The sequence below is a fragment of the Patiria miniata genome, unplaced genomic scaffold (genome assembly GCF_015706575.1).
Source record: "Patiria miniata isolate m_02_andy unplaced genomic scaffold, ASM1570657v1 HiC_scaffold_7, whole genome shotgun sequence".
NCBI classification, from domain to species: domain Eukaryota; kingdom Metazoa; phylum Echinodermata; class Asteroidea; order Valvatida; family Asterinidae; genus Patiria; species Patiria miniata.
Window position 1 is genome coordinate 41,335,133 of NW_024037074.1, and position 18,760 is coordinate 41,353,892.

The window sequence follows — 18,760 nt, forward strand, 5'->3', positions numbered from 1 at the left end:
TCACAATCAGAGACCATGGAGCAAATTTGGGGGCTGTTCCAATTGTTTTCTTTTGCTTGTGTCACACAAAAAACAGAAGGCTTAATTTTGTTTAAGATTGGTTTTGAATATCTAGTTTCCAAAATCCAAACTAAAAAGTGGAATTCAAACCGAATGATAAAATATCTATTGAATCCCACCACTTCTCAGGAACAATTACAAATGTAATGTATTTTCATCAGGTTGGTGTACAATAAAAGGGAAAAAAGATAGACTCCCTTTAAATATGAACCTGTTTTTCTAGATCTTATTTTTTTCTTCACTAGACTCAGGGAATAAAACAAATTCTGTATTGCTTTCCTCTCCCTGACAAAAGAAAAATAACTTTCTTGAAACTTTTCACAAAACTTGTTCAAATGTTCATGAAGTTTTCAACAATATAAGGGCCCATTTTCACGTCAATGGTTCATGTAGCAGAAAAAGTCTGTGCTTACAGTTAGCATATTTCACAGCAAAGCGAGGAATTTTGGCTTATGCCTATGTACACATCCAGTGACTAAGTATTCTGCGCTTAGGGTTAGCACAAATATTTATTGCTAATGCTGTTAGCACAGAATGAGATCATAAGCAGGGAATTCTGTGGTTAGCAGAGCCTTACAATTGGGTCCAGGGCCCAATATCACGGCGTTGCCAAGCACAAAAATTAGCTTAGCACAAAAAAAGTCTGGCTTATAAAAGCAGGTTATCAGCCAAAACTCCATGTGATTTTCATGCTAAGCAAACAACAGCTGAATACTAATCACGAGCAATACACATCACGTGGAGTTTTGGCTGGTAACCTGCTTTTATAAGCCAGACTTTTTTGTGCTTAGCAAATTTGTGTGCTTAGCAGCGCCGTGAAATTGGCCCCAGGTCTTAAAAGAGAAGCTCACCAGCCACCCCACCCATCAAGAATTTATCGCCTGGTTTCTACCTGGTGTTGCGAGATGAGACCAGGGGAGGAGTCATCCAAACTCAGCGGTGCTGACAGGGCGAGGTGACCCATCAGCAGGGAGACTTCCTTCATGCTACGCCAGCAACACACCAGTACCATCTGAGGAGTGACCTTATGGGCCTTGCTGGCAGCAACTTCTGGGGGAATTGATGAGCTCTCGTCTTCAGATCCTGGGTCTGGATTTTCAAGCGCTAAAAGCAAAAGGTTGTGTTCTGGTTATAAGAAACCTTTGAAAACTTAGTTGCTTCTGGCAGGATATTTTGAGAATAATCCTGCTGGGATTGAAACGTCAGATCATCAATTCTTTTTTTGATTTACCTATTGCAGATCAACTCATTCGATAAGAAATAAAGCTGCTCATTTCATCCTTCAAATTTAATACTAGAGATGGTTTTGGACTAGACCTGTGTGTCATCCCAAAACGCCTCAGCTGTAGTGAATTGTGGTGTCTGAATACTTACACTGACTCTACCTTACACTACTCTTGCCTCTTCAAAGGGGCAACTCATCTTTCCTTTAAGATAGAGAATGAAATCGTAGTTCTTCTCGGATTAACTCTTTGCTTTTGGCAAGCTAATATACTGGCTTGAAATTATAATTTTCAAAAATATTTGGACAGCGAATCATGCTCGCATCTGGATGCTACCGGACAGAGTAAAGCTTACCAGCATTAGATTCCTCTGGTATGTATCCTTCTGGGGAGGAGTTACACACGACTACGGAGGCTGCCTCAGCAACTTGCAGGCACAGCTTGATCAGCTTGGGTATCATAGACAGCCAGCCTTCAGAATGGGATACGGTCCTGTAGAAAGACATTAAGAGTCACGAGTAACTGCGGTCATTAGAGGCCTCCATCAGAGAGTCACAAGTGCTGTCATTGCTTGTCAATGGAGCATTATTTTGTAATTAAAGGTAGATTAGACCATTTGTCATTTGTGCATTTGTTTCGTTTGAAGCTCAAAATCTAAAGACGAGTGCTTAACAACTAACCTGGTTAATTTTAGCTCTGTGATTGCTGTATATTCCGAGACAACAAATTTCTAGGATCTCGATTTCAATTCAAAAGTTGCAGAGTCATATTTTGAATTGTGCCCGAAAACAGCATCTGGAACACGTTCTCATTTTAAGCCGATTGCAGCTACACGATGTGTACAGTGGACCATTGGCAGCTATCCAGAAAGTAACTGACCAATTATTGTTCAAAACTTACTTGGTTTAAAGATAGTAATGACACTAAACTTCCTGTGAAATTATTCCTGCTGCCATGCTGTCATTTTGAAAGATGTGTCAAGTGACACATTTTTGGAAATTTCCGATTGTAGTTAGTTTGTAATTGGGCGAATCCATGATTGGGTGCAAGTGTTGACACGACGCACACACGCGTGCGGCTGCTATTATTCGTCGGTTCAGTGTGTGATATCACTTAGCTATAAAGGCTGAATGAGAAATCATGTCCCGAATGCTGATTTTGGGATTGTGTCACGAGAGGGCGCAATTCAAAATATGACATATGGCAACTTTTGAACTGAAATCAAGATCCAGAATATTGTGTTTTCTCGAAATATACAGCATTCACAGAGCTAAAACTTCATCGGGTTAGTTGTAAGGTACCCGTCTGTAGATTTTGAGCACTTTTGTTGCTTCAAACGAAAAAATGCACATTTGAGAAATGGTCCATTTTCTACCTTTAAATTAGACCCTTTACACATTTTCCATTAGTTTTTAAAACCTTTACCAAAATCGCCCTTGATCTACAGCAAGGAAAGAAAAAACAAGACAATGATTGAACTGAGAATAAGATGAACATGTACCTAAGGTCAACATCGGCTAGCAACTCCCTGATACAGTGCAGCGTTCCATACATGGGACCCTGAACAGCCGCCTCCAATAAACTGCCCTTAGCCACGCCCACCTCCTCCGTCAAATTCCTGCACAGATCGGTGAGAATTCCCATGATGCTCTGGGACAGGTCGATACCAGTCCCTCTCGGAGATTGGGCTGGCCCGTGGGCCGAGAAACGAAGCACATACGAAGCCGTCTCGCAGTTGTGGGGTTTGTTACTAGATGCAAGCTGCATAGCATCTGTGTACAGCTGTTGGCGATACTTCTGGTCCTATGAAGGGAAAAAAAAAAAATTTCAGGGCCTTCCAGTAACCAGTTACCATCTACTAACTAAGAAAGTAGTGCTCATTATGCACTGAAAATTCACAAGTTCTTGGCCTGCAAAACTAAGCAAATAAAACAAAGACTCAAAAACACTCGAAGGGCCATGCTTTGTAATATTTTAATGCAATCCTTGAAAATGGACCTTTGTGTCCTATAAATTTTATCTTTTTTTCAATTTTCGTTTATAGCCATTTTCAAGAATATTTGGTGCTCTTTTGGTTTTTATGCTGATGCAAAAATTTCCATATTCATGAGTAAGTGTGATGTCATTTCAGGCAGAAACCTCAATGTTACAGATATTTCAGCACCAAAAGTTGCCAGAATTTAGGATATTTTGCTGACGTGAATTTTTTTCTTTGTGTTATTTGTTGTGTCATTGCATGACAGTAAGCCAATGAGCAAACTTTTCTAACAAATGTTTTAAATTGAGCAAATTTTTGGGTTGACAACTTTAATAGAAAAACTGAACAATGTCTTTCTGAAATGACATCACAGCGACAGCGCCCTCAGTTGTCGGGAAAAGCATGGACAATTTTTAAAGTTTAAAGAAGTGCACTTTTCAATAAAATTAGCCAAAAAGGGATGTCAAATAGTTTTCATACATTTAAGAGGAGCAGAATGTTGCACAAAATGTGTTCCAAAGACAAAGTCATCTCAGGAACCCTTTAAAACTATTTCTCCAAATGTATTATTGCCACAAAGACACCCAACATGCAAAAAACAACTACAAACACCATCTTCAAAAGGCAGTGAGTTAATATTTATCCCTTCAAGCACAGAGAGACATTAAACTATTTAGAAAGGCAAGGCCAGAAAAAGGACAAACTTACTATTAATTCTAATGTCTCTTGTGAAAGGTCACTCAAGAGGTCAAAAGCCATGACCTTGTTACTCTCATAGGGGTCGGTCAGCCTGTGCAATAGTAGCTGGATGTGGTCTGGAGTCCAGACTTCTTTCAAGTCAAAAAATGCAGACTTACTACCTGTAAAAGCACAGTAACATAAATGGTTTCAATTTAAAAAAAAACCAGATGAAATATCCTATGTAGGATGCAAATCCTTAGAAAGGAGAATATTTTTCAAGAAAGTGAGCCCTCTATAGGCCTTTTTACACTATCATCTCACCTATACAATGTTGAAATCGACACAGGCCTACTGTGGGCAGAACTATTTTCCAACGAAACCAGGTAGGCTGCATACCACCCTAGTCATTAAGACATCTCCTTCCAAAATTCAGGAAAAATACTCACAACTCTCCAAGGTGTTTGAGACACACATCAAATTAAATCATCATATTTCAATTTCTGTTCAAATTTTGTTGGAGTTAACCAATGGCTTTTGGGAGAAAATTCCATCTAAAGATGATCACCCATAAAAGAAGTCATGTAGCCCATCGCCGTTTTGAATAATGATGTCTGTGCTCCATTGCAAAATAGAGCAATTGTAGGACCGAATTTCATCCGAATTTCACAGAAATACGAGCTTGCAGTCCTGTGCACGGCTTCCACCCTTCATTTTACGAACCCTCAAGTTCAAGACCCACAAAATGCTCTAATAGCATAGAAATTGAGGGGATGCAAATCGAGATTTGGAGTAGGCAATTCAGGCCTTTTTACAGGGGTGTAAGTGACCACTGATAAAAATAGCTGAAAACAGCTGAAAAAGGTGGATCAAAAGCTGAACTTTGGAAATCTCCTATACTTTAGTATACAGCAAGTGAGGGAAAAAAGCTGAAATCCAAAACAAAAAAAAGGTGAAATCAGCTTTAAAGGTGAGATTTCACACCCCTGGCCTATTTACTGGCCTGCAACCATAGGCAAGGCATACCGTTCACACTTTTACAAATCTGAGGCAGAACTGTGCCAGCATTTAAGAAAGAGATTGACTCACTTTAGAAGAGAAAAAAAATAGGATATGGGGTCACAAAGGCTCGTGCTTAAACAAATTACCCATAAAACCGTAAGTATAAGTGTAAGTGTAAACCTGCCAGACGCAACCAAGAGTTTCAAGTGTTAAGTTCAGTGGCAGCTTGTTGCATTAGGCAGTCAACAACATAAACTACCAATAGGAGCTAGTCACTGTTGCATCTCGTGGTGGCCGACAGCCCCAGGCAATGAGGCTGTATGGCCTTGGTATAGCTGACCCGTCAGATTTTATTAGACTGAGCAAGCTTCTTACTTTGCCAACTGTTATGTTGGTGCTTTCAGCAGGGTATCTAGCCCAACTACCCTAGAGGTTTGCAAATTTTATGTTCCCAAACGGATTGGGTTTCCCATCTTCTGATTGGTCCGTAACACCCATGTCTTATGCCTTGTTTTCGCCAATACAAACCCAGCATAAGCTTTAAGTGTTGTACGAAAAGTTCCTTCCTCGCTTTTGTCATTTAACCCGTTCGCGCCGGGAATATTTTGACATTGACCGGACCCAGGCACGGGATTTTTTTTTTCACGAAACCTCAATGCCACACAGGTTCAGGCCGTCATCTGCGGGTAACACACCCTGATATTTCCGGCCTTGCTCGCTGCGAGCAGGTCGCAGACAGATATTTCTGGTCTCTCGCTGCATGTTTATCCGTCATCCGTTCCGAATACCGCGAAACCTTTACGTGTATACACCTTGATTTATACACCTTTATTTTTCATTATGTTGCTAATTCTCAAAAGCGTTGGACATCTATGAATATGCATTCTCGCAGAGAGGGCTCTCTTTTGATCCTGCTGGAACCATTTGAGAAGGGAAAAAAAAAAGAATCACTAGAGAGTTAGGGTTAGTGACAAGGCAACAATTCTCAACCTACCTTTGGATTTGCAGTCATAAATCTGAGCTACTGTCTTGAGAGTGTGTAGCGCTACTGCCCTCTTTGGATAAGAGCTGCCCGGTTTAAGCGCTTCAAACAGAAAGCCTATCAACCAAGACATGAAATCCTGTAAACAAAGCAAAGATATGCAGAAAGTATGATCAGCTTAAAAATTAAACAACCCCAATGTGTTTTAAGTGTCGGGGGAAACAATTATGAAGTTTCTTCTCACAAGCTCTTCGACAGCACTGTATGCTTATGACATACATCAGTTAAGGGCAAAACCCAATATTAATAGCACATCGGATATTTGCTATTCATGCCTTTTGTTCATTTCCAATAAAAACACCACTTAAAATCCAAAGAAGAATGTTCAGAACCTAACCTGTTCAAGTTTCAGCTCGGTGGATATTACACTATTTAAGAAAACAGTGAAAAACCATGTACAACCTTTTGATCGTGAAACATAATTTTGTCAATAGCACTGTTTATTTCCAAAAATCAATCAATTGAGCGATCGTTGGAAATCACCTACATTTCTTGATTTCTTCTAAATGACGACAAGCCAGATGGAATAAAGTTGCATGTGCAAAAAAGGTCAGACTCGTGAATCCTACCTTGTATATCTTGATCTGGACTTCAGCAGAGGAACTGCTATCCAAGTTGTCCTGCTTTCGTTGCTTGGTCAACTGTTTCAGACACACTCGGCCATTTTCTCGAATTCTAATGAAGAGCTAACAATAAGAAAAACACAGACTTTCATGATTGTGCTTGTCATGTGCCTTGTCCCCTAAAACATCTTATAGTCAGGGCCCAATTTCACCAGCCCATTTGACATATGGCAGACACAATAGAGGGCGCTGTTTAAGTTGGGTCAAGTCTTTTGTATTTACCCAACCCAAAAAATGCCCTCCTATTGTGTTCGCCATATCTCAAATAGGCTAAGTTTGCTTACTATAAAGCAGAAAACCATTAAGCACTATTTCATGGCGTGGACGTGCTAGCGGTTGCGCATGCATGGAGATTTCAATTGTTCAGCAGCTTTTTCCTCCGGGGTTAAGTGTGTTTTTGCTGCACTTACTGCTTACGGTCTCAATGAAATAGACTGGGATCCTATTAGCAGCGCTACAAAATTTAAACTCCTAGGTAGAAAGAGGCAAGTGGGAGTGAAGTGGCTTGCCCAAGGACACAACAAATGGCCAGCAGCTGGATTCGAACCCCTGACGCTCTGATCAAGAGTTGAAAACCTATTACTACTAGGCCATGCTCCCAATCAAGCTCCATTGTTTCCCCCTTAAAGCCTTTACCTTTTTAAGATGAGCACCCATTGTCTGTCTGAATGATGGTGAGGTACTACAAATGTTCAACATCAGGAAGAACTGTAGTAGAGCCAGTTCCTTGGATGAGACAGCCTCCGTGGTTTTGTTGCAGTCGCAGAGAAGACCTAGGCCGTCGATTCTGACCTGCCAAGAAAGCCATCAGCTGGTAATATTATCAGTGTTTATACCAGAGGTGGGTCAAGGGCTTTCTAAAAGGGGGGGGGTGGCTAGGGTGTTGCAGTCAGCATATAAAGAGACCAAATTTTTAGTTTTTTTCAATTATGTAAATATTTATATTGACCCTAACCCCTTGGGTATTTTTACTAGAAAGTATCCTGAATCCGCCAAAATCCATCAATTTGACCATGCAATAAAATGTTGGTTGGCAGTGAGTCCATCTGAATCCACCAGTTAGCCGGGAGTGAATCTGCTGAGATCCTGAATCCATCAAAGTCCCCCAACTGCTCAATATGGAGGTATCCTGAATCCATCAGAATCCTGCAGAACCGCTAGGCTTACTGTCCTGAATCCATCAAAATCCCCCAACTTTTTCAATATGGAGGTATCCTGATTCTGCCGAAATCCTCCAAATTGGGTATGGATTTTGATGGATTCAGGTATGTTAGGGTTAAATATATTATATCAACCTAAAATGGTGTCCAGAGCTTGGGCTTTGTCTATTGTCATCATGATCCCATCCCATGTATTAGCAATTGTCAAAAACCTTGACAGTAGCTCCAGACAACAGCCTTACTGAGAAGGTGACTAGTTGGGTACCTGACTCTCCTTGTGACACAAAGCTTCCTTCAGTTTGCCATAGGGTACCAGACCCTTCCACAGGCTGGCCTCTGATTGGCCATCGCGATCGGCTTCACCTTTCCCGTCCGGCTCTCTGATGAGGCCCATGGACCGGGCGGTCTTGAGGCACGTGACTAGCGCCCCCAGTAGTCCAGATTTGGCCATGGACGGAGATGAGCTGCCATTGGCTCTGTGTAGGTGAGTGACGATGAATCCTAGACTTTCTGGGCTGCATTTCAGCAGCCTGGGAACACAATACTGTAAGAAAAAAGAAGAGAAATTTAAAAATAATGACTTCATAGTAGAATCTTTTTGAATCTGTTGATAATATTTAAGTTACTGCTATCTAAGTCAAATTTTTTATAACTCCTTTTGTATTTTTTTGCTAGACTCAAAAGGCCAGCGTATTGCCCTCCAACTGACTGAGTCACTGACTGACCGACTGCGTTACCGACTGAGTAAAATCATGGCCTAAAATGAGTCTTCCGTTTCACAACCAACCAGTTCTTTTCAAAACCACACATTTTTTCAAAAGAAATTTGCACATGGTGTTACCGCAAATTATCACTAGTTTACCATAAATTATTCCTCCATACATTCTCCATTATTTAGTCTTTTTTTATTGGTGGATTATTTGATGTTGGTTAATATACAAATAATAATGTTTATGAGTGATATGGTAAGGAAAATGTGTTCTCACATCCCACATTCAAATTGGTCTGGCGACGCCCGTGATTTTACCCCCTCTGTACCCAAAATTGGGAAACGGTACTAGATCTGGGAAGTGATGGATTTGTATACAACTCTACTTGTAATGAAAATTCAATAGTTGTCCACATGTTTTTGGATACTGACCTCTATCAGGTAGGTTTTCTGATCCTTGGATGTGGCTGGACTGCAGAGGAACTCCAGAAAGGGCACAATCCAAGTCTCCTGCCATCGGCCTACGCCATCGGTTTCCTGGCCGTCCTGCGTCAGGGAAGACTTGTGATCGGTGAATAATCTCTCCAGAAGATCACAGGCCTGCAAGCAATGACAGTTCAAAATGATTCAAAAAGGAATATAATTCAGACTGGCTGACAGTGGGCCCACTCTGCAAAAGTAAACAACCTCTTCAACTGGCTCTGAATAAAATGAAAGCAACATTCTTTAATCAATTTGCACATGAAGTAAGTAAACCGAAAGTTCACTACTACTGAGTAATAATGCAACCTGGATATGAAAGCTCTTGCACACCACCAAGCTTTAAACTCATGCTCTACTACACCTTTCTAAAATGCCTAAATATTACAAAAATTGCTAGATGGGTGAGCAGACACATTCTACAGGGTGAGTAAAAAAAAACGAAACCCAAATGTTGGGACCATTGTTTTAGTGAAGTGCTGCATGTAGCACTTTCAAAATCTAGGATATGAAAGCCCAATTTATAAGCTTTCTTTTAGTACAAGAATCATTCAAATCACTCGTGTACCTTCAGTTACGGAATTTTAAACACAACCACCGTTTTAAGGTTCTGTCCATGGATCACAAACAATTCCGATAAAAACAAATCACATAAGGATGTGTGTGAATTGTTTTCGCTTCGCTGAAAGAACACACACCTTTTTTGTGATTCGTGGAAAGAACTTTAAAACGGCGGTTGTGTTTATCAAAAAACTTGAAAAGTACATGAGTGATTTGAATGATTCTTGTGCTAAAAGAAAGCTTATGAATTGGGCTTTCATATCCTAGATTATGAAAGTGCTACATGCAGAACTTCACTAAAACAATGGTCCCGACATTTGGGTTTCGTTTTTTTTTACTCACCCTGTATAAGAAAGGCAAAGCTACTCCTACAATGGACTCCATGGATGGTGCTTTGAGGCCACTTTTGAAAGGCCCAAGAATGAAGGACACACCGCGCGCGCAGACTGCATCAGGCGCATATGGCGCACAAAGTACGCAGGCCTTATTCTCTTCTGAACGCGCACACATCTTTGACTGAGCATCAGGCGTCATAAACAATGCATTCCAATGTCCCTCCCAGTGGTCGCCACCAACTCTCCCTTTGTAACCATTGAGGAAGTTCGCATCAACCAAATCATTCTTTTTTTTAGAATTTGTGCTCATCAGGTTTTACATGTTCCATTCCACATGGATCTAGACATTTCTACTCACATAGGGTGCCAGCGTTTGGTCCCCAAAGACGCGGAGAAGTTCCAGGGGCATTGTGGGATAGGATGCGAGAATCTGCTCGGCTCCGACGTGTGTTACTAGGCAACCGAGTGGCATGTACTTGCCCCTCACATGCCAGTTCACAGCGACCAGCGAGTCTAGAAGGTCGAGTAAGAAGGGATCCTCATATGGCTTGTAATCTGAGGAAAGGATGAATAATATATAAATAAGGGGATTATAAGTGTGATGGAGAAAAATGGCGAATTTATGAAATCTTAAAAACTGCAAGCATCACAACCTCAAATGTGGTGTCAAATTAAAGGGGACAACAAAACCTTTCATTTGAGTGATGAGGCAGTTAGATTGAATATTGTTAAGTGTATTTTTTGTCAAGAAAACTGTTTTTTGGCTAAAAATTGGGATTTTACGTAGTCATTTTGGAATCTTGTTTTTACATGCAAAATGCAAGAAAATTGCGAGTTTTGTTTTTGAGGCAGAGAGAAAGGTTCATATTTTATGTGAACAGATTTTGTTTTTATTGTCAGTTTCTTAAATGTTTAAACTTGTACCAAAGATGGGTAGACAAACTATAACATGTGTTACCGTAACGTGAGTTATCAAAATATACCCCTCTAGAGAGTTTATGATTGATTATATTTTAATAATTGAAATGGTACCATATGGCTGACACCATAATGATGTAAGGGCATTAAAGGGATTTGCCATCAGTGCACAGTATGAGGAACTTTCAAATGCAGGATGTTGACATTTTTGCCATGTCCTTTTCTTGAACGTGAGTTACCGATAAAAAACTTATTGCCAAACCAAAAGATTTTTTTTGACCTTTTTTCCCTTTAGTTGCTTAACTTCAAGGAATATTCTTAGAAAAAAAATCCACTTGGACTTTATAGAATAACAGTACAAAGTTGACGGAAAACCCCTTCTAAATGTAATGTGAGTTACCATGGAATTGCCGCTAAGGTTTTTCTTGGCACTTAACAAAATCCAAAGGCCTCCAAACACAGTAGAGCCAACAACCTACTGAATCCAATCAGAATCCAACCGATCAATTCTGCGAACAAAATTAGCAGCTACATGTATTTTGCTTAAAGAACCATATTTTCTTAAAGACGATTTTGTTAACCCTATTGGTTGAAGGAGCCCGGAGTGTGTGCGTATGCCTGACCACAATCGTGGTTCCACCAAAACATGGCTTTTAATTTTGTTCGCCGAATCGAACGGTTGGATTCTGTTTAAATCAACATAAAGCTTGTGCACAAATTTACCTGCTTTCTGTTTAGTGATCACATGAAGCTGCAGAACATTCTCAAAAATACTTTTAGTCTGGTATCGGATACCCTGGAAAAATAAAATTGTACGCTTGAATGATTGCTCACATTTGTGCATTTAACATCAGTTTTACTGCACACAATTTTTTTTTAAACGCTAAATGATTCATACTAATCTTCCTTTTTCAAAACGCAAATAATTTTTGAAGTAATCTCAACAATGAATGCCCAAAACAAGCTAATTTTCCTTACGTCTATTGGATGGTCCCAGTTGGTCCACACATAATGAATCAGTTTCTGGGACATCTCGGCCGACCCCACAAAGTTGGCCTCGCTGTAGTCATGGCAACCTGACGTCATGGCAACCACAGCTGTAGTGGTCCAGAGTGTGAGCGTTCTGGCAGCTATCAGGGCCGAACCAGGCTCTGTCAGTCTGTCAAGAGCAAACTTGGTCCATTTTAATGTTGAAGTTGAGTCCTAGTTGGGTCCACATGTTTTGTGAGTAAAAAGCCCATTGCTTGTTTTTGGTAAGGTGGCGGTTTTTACCTTGAATATATGCATTTCAATATTTGGTTTTACCCTTCACAGACGTATTGTTCTTATTAACACTGTAAACTCAGACATGTTTACGTTACATACCTAGTGTGGACATTCCTTCGTTTTCGTGTAGTTAAGAAAAACCTGTGAGAAAAACTCATTTTACTCAAACTGTGAAAACTCTTTCAACCAACCTTTTTTCTATGATTCTCTTAAATGTTTCTCTTCATTTTGTGACAAATTATCCTAACCCAAAAATGCCTCTAAACCTGTTTTCCAGAGAGGGCGAAACCTTGTGTGGACGTGTGCAAGTCCACACAACGTATCTGAAAACTGGTTTATGTGGACATCTTTTGTTCGGAAGTCCACACAGTGAATGTAATGCTTGTCCAGTTCTATCCGAGGGCTTGTGAGGAAAATTCGCAAGCTTACTTGGGTGGGACTCGAACCCACGACTTCCTGCTTCCTAGTGCACATGTCTTATCACTTGACCACCACGCCAGTGACAATGCCTTTGAATGTCCCTCCCTGTGGTCTCCCCCAACTCTCCCTTTGTAACCGTTGAGGGGGTACTTGTGCACGGAGTCTATATCTGAGTGACATATTGGTGCATTAGATTAGCTCACCTGGGTTGACTAAGGTAAAAGCAGTCGGGTTAGCCACAAGAGCCGTGCTTATTGAACCCTGAAATTGCGGACCATCATGATCCTCACGCGAGGTCCGTAGCCGTGGCAGTAGCCATTGACAAAACGCCCTTTTCTTACTTTGAGATCTACTACTTCACGTCAATCGCAAAAAGTGACAACATATATGACTTTAAGCTTTGCACGGCGGATGAAATAAAGTAGAAAGATTGCGGGTAACACCATGTGGAAAGTAATCTCTTCTTGGAAGAAGTGTGGTTCTGAAAAGAACCGGTTGGTTGAGTGTAGAACTCGAGGTTTCGGACAGTGTGCTCTGTCCGTCCTCAACCAACTGGTGCTTTTCAGAACCACTCTTTCTACTTTAAAAGTGACAATGTTGGACTGGAATAATAGTCTCTAAAGTTGCAATGAGATAAACCCTAACCGTCCTGAATCCTTAAAAATCCTCTTTCCAAAGTGGAGAAATTTGGAGAATTGAGGTTACATGGCAAAAGTGCGTTACTGATTTTGTAGGATGCACTTTGTCAAGGTCTTGGGCCGGACTTTGTGTTGCTTTTGCTCAGCCATGCATAAATATAGGCCTGGATTATGCTTGAAATCCTCCGTACTGCTCCAGGATGTCGTCGCTGGCCAAGCCTCAACATATAGACAGTCACTGCCGCAGGATTCAGGTAGTGGTCACCCCTCCACGGACCACATTCAAAAAATAATGGAGAAATTTGCAGAATTGAGGCTATGTGCTATTTTTCCATGAGGCCAATTGGAGGATTTTGCAGGATTGAGGCTAAATCCTAGCAAAAAGGCCTGGGGAGTTAGGGTTAATAAATAATCATGTTGATTTGTGGGTCCACTTGATCTTTCCCAATTTCTACAGCCACCATAACTGTCAGCTTCTTGGAACGAACAACGCATGCGTGCAACGTAATTCCACAACAGATCCCGTGAGCAGGGTCTGTGGAGGTTGACCCAAGTATGACATCAGACCTTATCAAACAGCAATGGGCTAACCCAAGTCGACCCAGGTGAGCTAATCAAATTCACCCTTTGAGGTACAGTTAGGACTACCTTTCCGTCAGCCCCAGTATCTCAGGAAAGAGCACGTTGAGCAGCAGGCACTGTCCTTCAAGAGGAAGGCCCTTGGCCATGAGATCCCTGGGGTCTAGCATGGCCAGGACTCCGTGGCAGACAAACAGGTAGGACTGAGCTGGGAGAATTGTGGTGTCAAACCGCGACGGTGCACACAAGCAGGTAGATGCAGACAGATGACCAAAAAGAGATGAATATATCTGAAAGGGAGATATAACAAGGTGATTATAAACACTCGGTGTCGTCCTAGGGATCCTGAGAAAAAATGTACAAGCTTACTTGGGTGGGACTCGAACCTACAACCCCTTGCTTACTAGTGCAGACGTCTTACCAATCAACCACCGGGCTGTTGTACAATTAATCTGTTCACTTACCACACGACAGAGCTGGTTCTCGTCACTGGTAACCAGTGAACGCTGGAGGAGCACCAATGCCATGCCAGCAGCGCTCCGACAATCAGCAAGATATGAGGCTGCAAAAACAACAAAAAACTTCCTGCATTATAAGATTTGTTTTTTCCAGCCACCTTCTGTTAACATTGAGTATCACTGAATGAAAGCTCAAGAAAAAAAATTGGAAAATTTTTATTATGGAAAGTTGACTATCCTTGACAGTTGATGTCACAGTGACTTTCTCTAAAGCCTAAAGGCCGGTTCAAAGCGAACTACTAACTGAAATTTCCAAAAATGCGTCTTTAGACGCAACTTTGGAATTAACCTTTTTTTGTTGTTTTCTTCAAAATGACACCATGCCAGAAAGAATAATTGCACAGGGAGTTTATTGCCATTACTATCTTCAAACCAAGTAAGTTTTTCAACATTAATTTTGTCAGTTACTTTTTAGATAGCTGCAAATGATATACTCTACCTTTAACACATTTGTGACTCTCTCACAGCAATAAAAAATTCCGAATTGATGGAACATTTCTTTGTTACAATTAACAAATGTCGTAATGTAATGTAATGTAATGTAATGTAATGTAATGTGTATTTATAAAGTGCACATATCCACCAGCATTGGTGCTCAAGGCACTACATCATTATTATCCTGCTCATTGGGCCAATGAAACATTCCAAGTCAATCTCAGCTGCCTCAAGAGTATGCAGCTTGATGCTGCCATTTTGACGCAAAGCAGCTAAAATCAACCACAATAACCATCTCTGCCCTCACAGGTACCCATTTACTCCTGGATGGAGAGAACCAATGAGTGACAAAGTACCTTGCCCAAGGGCACACGCACCATAACCCAGGCTGGACTCGAACCCACAACCTGCAGAATTAACCTGCAGACCACGAATTCAATGCTCCAGACCACAAGGCCACAGCACTCCATACAATGTATCAATATGTGATAAATGAGTTGTACCTCCAACTGTTCCAATTGTCAAATTCCTTTAACCCTAACCACCCTGAATCCTTCAAAATTCTCTTTGCCAAAGTGGAGGAATTTGGAGAATTGAGGTTACATGGCAAAAGTGCGTTACTGATTTCGTAGGATGCACTTTGTCAAGGTCTTGGGCCTGACCTTGTGTTGTTTTTGCTCAGCCATGCATAAATATAGGCCTGGATTATGCTTGAAATCCTCCGTACTGCTCCAGGATGTCACTGGCCAAGCCTCAACATATTGACAGTCACTGCCACAGGATTTTGCAGGATTCAGGCAGTGGTCACCCCTCCACGGACCATATTCAAGAAATAATGGAGGAATTTGCAGAATTGAGGCTATATGCTATTTTTCCATGAGGCCAATTGGAAGATATTGCGGGATTGAGGCTACATCCTGAATAACAGGTCCATCCACATGAACACATTCATGTATTCCTTTGAAATGACTTACCGTCCGATAAAATGTCCCACATTGTCTGCACCATTGTTTCCATTGTTCTCTGTACAATCCTCACATCACAAGCATGACTCTCCAGCGAGTAACATCTCTGAACCACTGCAATGATAGCCTTGATGGCTGCCATACAGTTGTACATGGCTTCGTTTTGACCGACTGTGTCCATAAAACACCTGAAAAAAAATATGCAAACCTCTTACCTTTCCAGACACTTCAAAATACATCAGAAGTTTTTTTTCCATTTTTTTAGAGGATTTTGTAGGATTGGGAGCCGTGAGATGGAGGATTATGGAGGGTTCAGAAAGAATTCTAGCACAAAGTTTGATGGACATTTGGTTAACAAAGCAATAATATGTAGTTCTGTCAAAGTTTAGCATTGAACTACACTGTATGAACTCTTTCATAAATCTATGATATCATAGTGCACTGAGGCGGTATCAAGAGTTACAGGCAGAGTAGTTTGAGCAGCGTATGGACTAATGGGTTATACAAAGGTGACACGTATTTAGATAGATTTACATCCAACAGGCGTCGTCATTAGAAATAATAATCCTGTTTTACACAAACTAAGATCAGGGCTCTAAATATATGTAACTCCTTTTTATTCAGGTGTAACACAGCACTCATGTATATACCTCTATAAGCCATGCCCTGAAATAATTGCGATTAAAGGTACATAGGATCATTTGCTTTAGTGTACTTCTTTGTTTGAAGCGATAAAATTGTGCAAAATTCAAAGAAGGGTGCATAACTAACCTGTTGGAGTTTTAGCTCAGTGGACAGTGGCTACAATATATTTTGAGAGAACAGATAAAACATATGCACAATAGACCTAAGAAATTTAATGACGTCACGCTTTGTTTACATGTTCACTTCCCTATGGAAGCTTGGTAGATCAGGTAAACAAAGCGTGGCATCATTATGTCTTAGAGCTATTGTTTGGGTCTCGTTACTGGATTCCGTTTTTGAATCACACTAAAAAAAAGTGTGTCTGCGGACACACTTTTTAAAAATCACCTTCAATGGATTTTTTTTTGACTGAAACCATTTCTGGCGGAAAAATCTCACATGGTATTTGGGACAAGACCTGTCTTCACTTTGAGAAAGTTTTTTTCTTGTTGAATTGGGAGGTACTTTCTTGAGTAATTACCAATGTTCCTACGTACTTTTAAAAAACCGCAGTTTCCAACCTAACATGCAGAATGCCTGATTTTGAGCATACACCTTACCTTGTAGATCCCATGAAGATATGCAGGACCTCACTCAGAAATGTGACAACTGCAGTGATGAAAACATCCAGTCAAAATTACCACAAAAAACATTTACCAGCTTGTTTCCTGATAATCAACCCTAACCCAACGGGCAATTTTTGCACGGCAAAATCCTGAATCATCCAATTTCCATCACTACCAGTGCATCAAAATAAAAGCAAACTAAATGTTGGCTTTTGAAGATTTTCGAAGTAAGCGGTAATCAGTGTTTGAGATCTAGGAACAATTAGGGGATAATTATATGCAGCAGACGAAAGTCACGTCTACTACTCTACTGGTGGGCAGGATCTCGCAGGTGTAAGGAGCCAACTGCTGCTATAACTTTAAAAAGGTAAGTGTAAGAGAGTTTTACTTCATTTCTCCTATAGGTGAGTGACTGAAGTCTATTTTATAATAAAGGTAGTTTGCACTACTTAAAATCCCTCCTGCTGTCTGAACAGTCACAGGCAGTCAAAACAAAAATACATCCTGTTCCCCTGCCAAGCTTTATACACAAGCTAGTCACCAACAGTCAGATCACATTTCTAGTAAGCACCGTGACTAGTCAAACTCCATCAACAGACAAAAGCAGGTAACTGGTAGGTACAGCTGGCTTATCAATCTCCTACAGTCAAGGCAAAGCTGTATCAAGATACATAGACACTCACAGCCAGTCAATAATGTAGGCAGGGAACTACCAAGTTTTTACGAAATACCTTACTAGGATGTTGGTAAATGACAGTCTAAAGCATCCTGTAAAATTATGGCACCTGGTGTGAAGTCATTTTCAAGAAAATTGTATTTTTGTAAAAATTTCCAACGGTGATCGGCCGACCACCGTTGGAAAAACCTAACTATTTTTCAACTACTGCTCCAAATTTACCATTTTGTTCAGTCCAAATTTTGTTTGCTATTGGTTACACGTTCACGAACGGGTGCAGGCCAGCTAGACTGGGTTCCCTTACCTTACAATTTTCCGGCATCTGTAAATTGATCCATTTTATAGTTAGTGGAGTCAGGGAACCAGACTACTTGAACATTTTTGTTTTTCTTGTTTTTTTCCAGCATTTTTGAACACAAAACTTCAAACATGTCAGCGTAACAGTACTTGATCTATTACACTAACCCCTCAAATAGTTCATTTCAAAAAAATACAGCAAAATCCAATGATGTATATTCCCTTTAAACGCTACCTGGTACCTATTATCTTTGATATAAGGATTTTGTTTTACCTTGACCAAACACTGCTGCCAAGCTGCGTTCTCCCAGGGGAAGTTGTCAAGCAGTCCGCACACCCCATCCACACACTTCCGACACTCGCTGGTATCCGTCAAGGAGCATGACGCTACTTGATTACTGATGGCATTACTAAGCTTCCTGGAAACCAACTCATGGTCGCCAGTGGGAAAACCTTGAAGGATGCTGTAACATTGTATGAAAAAAAAAAAGAAATAGAACATCTATCAGGTTTGCGTAGCGGTACTTTCCTCGCCTTCCACCACTGTGACCCGGGTTCGAATCCCTCCTGGGCCAATATGTGGATTGGGTTTTCAGTCCCTGCCTGATTCCGTGGATTTCCCCCAGAATATTCTTCTGGGCTTTTCCTCCCACCTCTAAAACTGTAGCTTCTTCTCATTGTCTATTCTCCACGGGTTTCTTCAGGCTTGCGAGCTACAGTGCCTAGGGCGCTTTTGAGGAATCCTTGGTTTCATTACCAGAAATGGTTAATAATAATAATAATAATAATAATAATCTCTGGTAAAATAACTCCGAAAAGCACTTTTTATCCCACTAATTCTGAGCAAGGGTGTAGCAAATCCGAAGCGTCTTCGTGTGAGCGCCAGGCATCATCGGCAGTGCATTCAAATGTAACTGTTCAGAAAGAACTTGTGCACAGAGTCCATT

General features: G+C 40.8%; 1 protein-coding gene across 1 annotated transcript in view; it reads right to left on the reverse strand.

The window, feature by feature from the left end:
• Window positions 1-18,760, reverse strand: part of LOC119745403 (thyroid adenoma-associated protein homolog) — a 42,587-nt gene that overhangs the window by 20,758 nt on the left and 3,069 nt on the right. Inside the window, 18 exon segments of the mRNA XM_038221725.1 lie at window positions 953-1,164; window positions 1,639-1,775; window positions 2,785-3,086; window positions 3,970-4,121; window positions 5,936-6,062; window positions 6,553-6,669; window positions 7,243-7,398; window positions 8,032-8,310; window positions 8,908-9,075; window positions 10,210-10,406; window positions 11,493-11,565; window positions 11,748-11,928; window positions 13,742-13,962; window positions 14,137-14,234; window positions 15,600-15,778; window positions 16,835-16,883; window positions 18,088-18,126; window positions 18,129-18,277. Coding sequence (XP_038077653.1) covers window positions 953-1,164; window positions 1,639-1,775; window positions 2,785-3,086; window positions 3,970-4,121; window positions 5,936-6,062; window positions 6,553-6,669; window positions 7,243-7,398; window positions 8,032-8,310; window positions 8,908-9,075; window positions 10,210-10,406; window positions 11,493-11,565; window positions 11,748-11,928; window positions 13,742-13,962; window positions 14,137-14,234; window positions 15,600-15,778; window positions 16,835-16,883; window positions 18,088-18,126; window positions 18,129-18,277 — 2,836 coding nt within the window.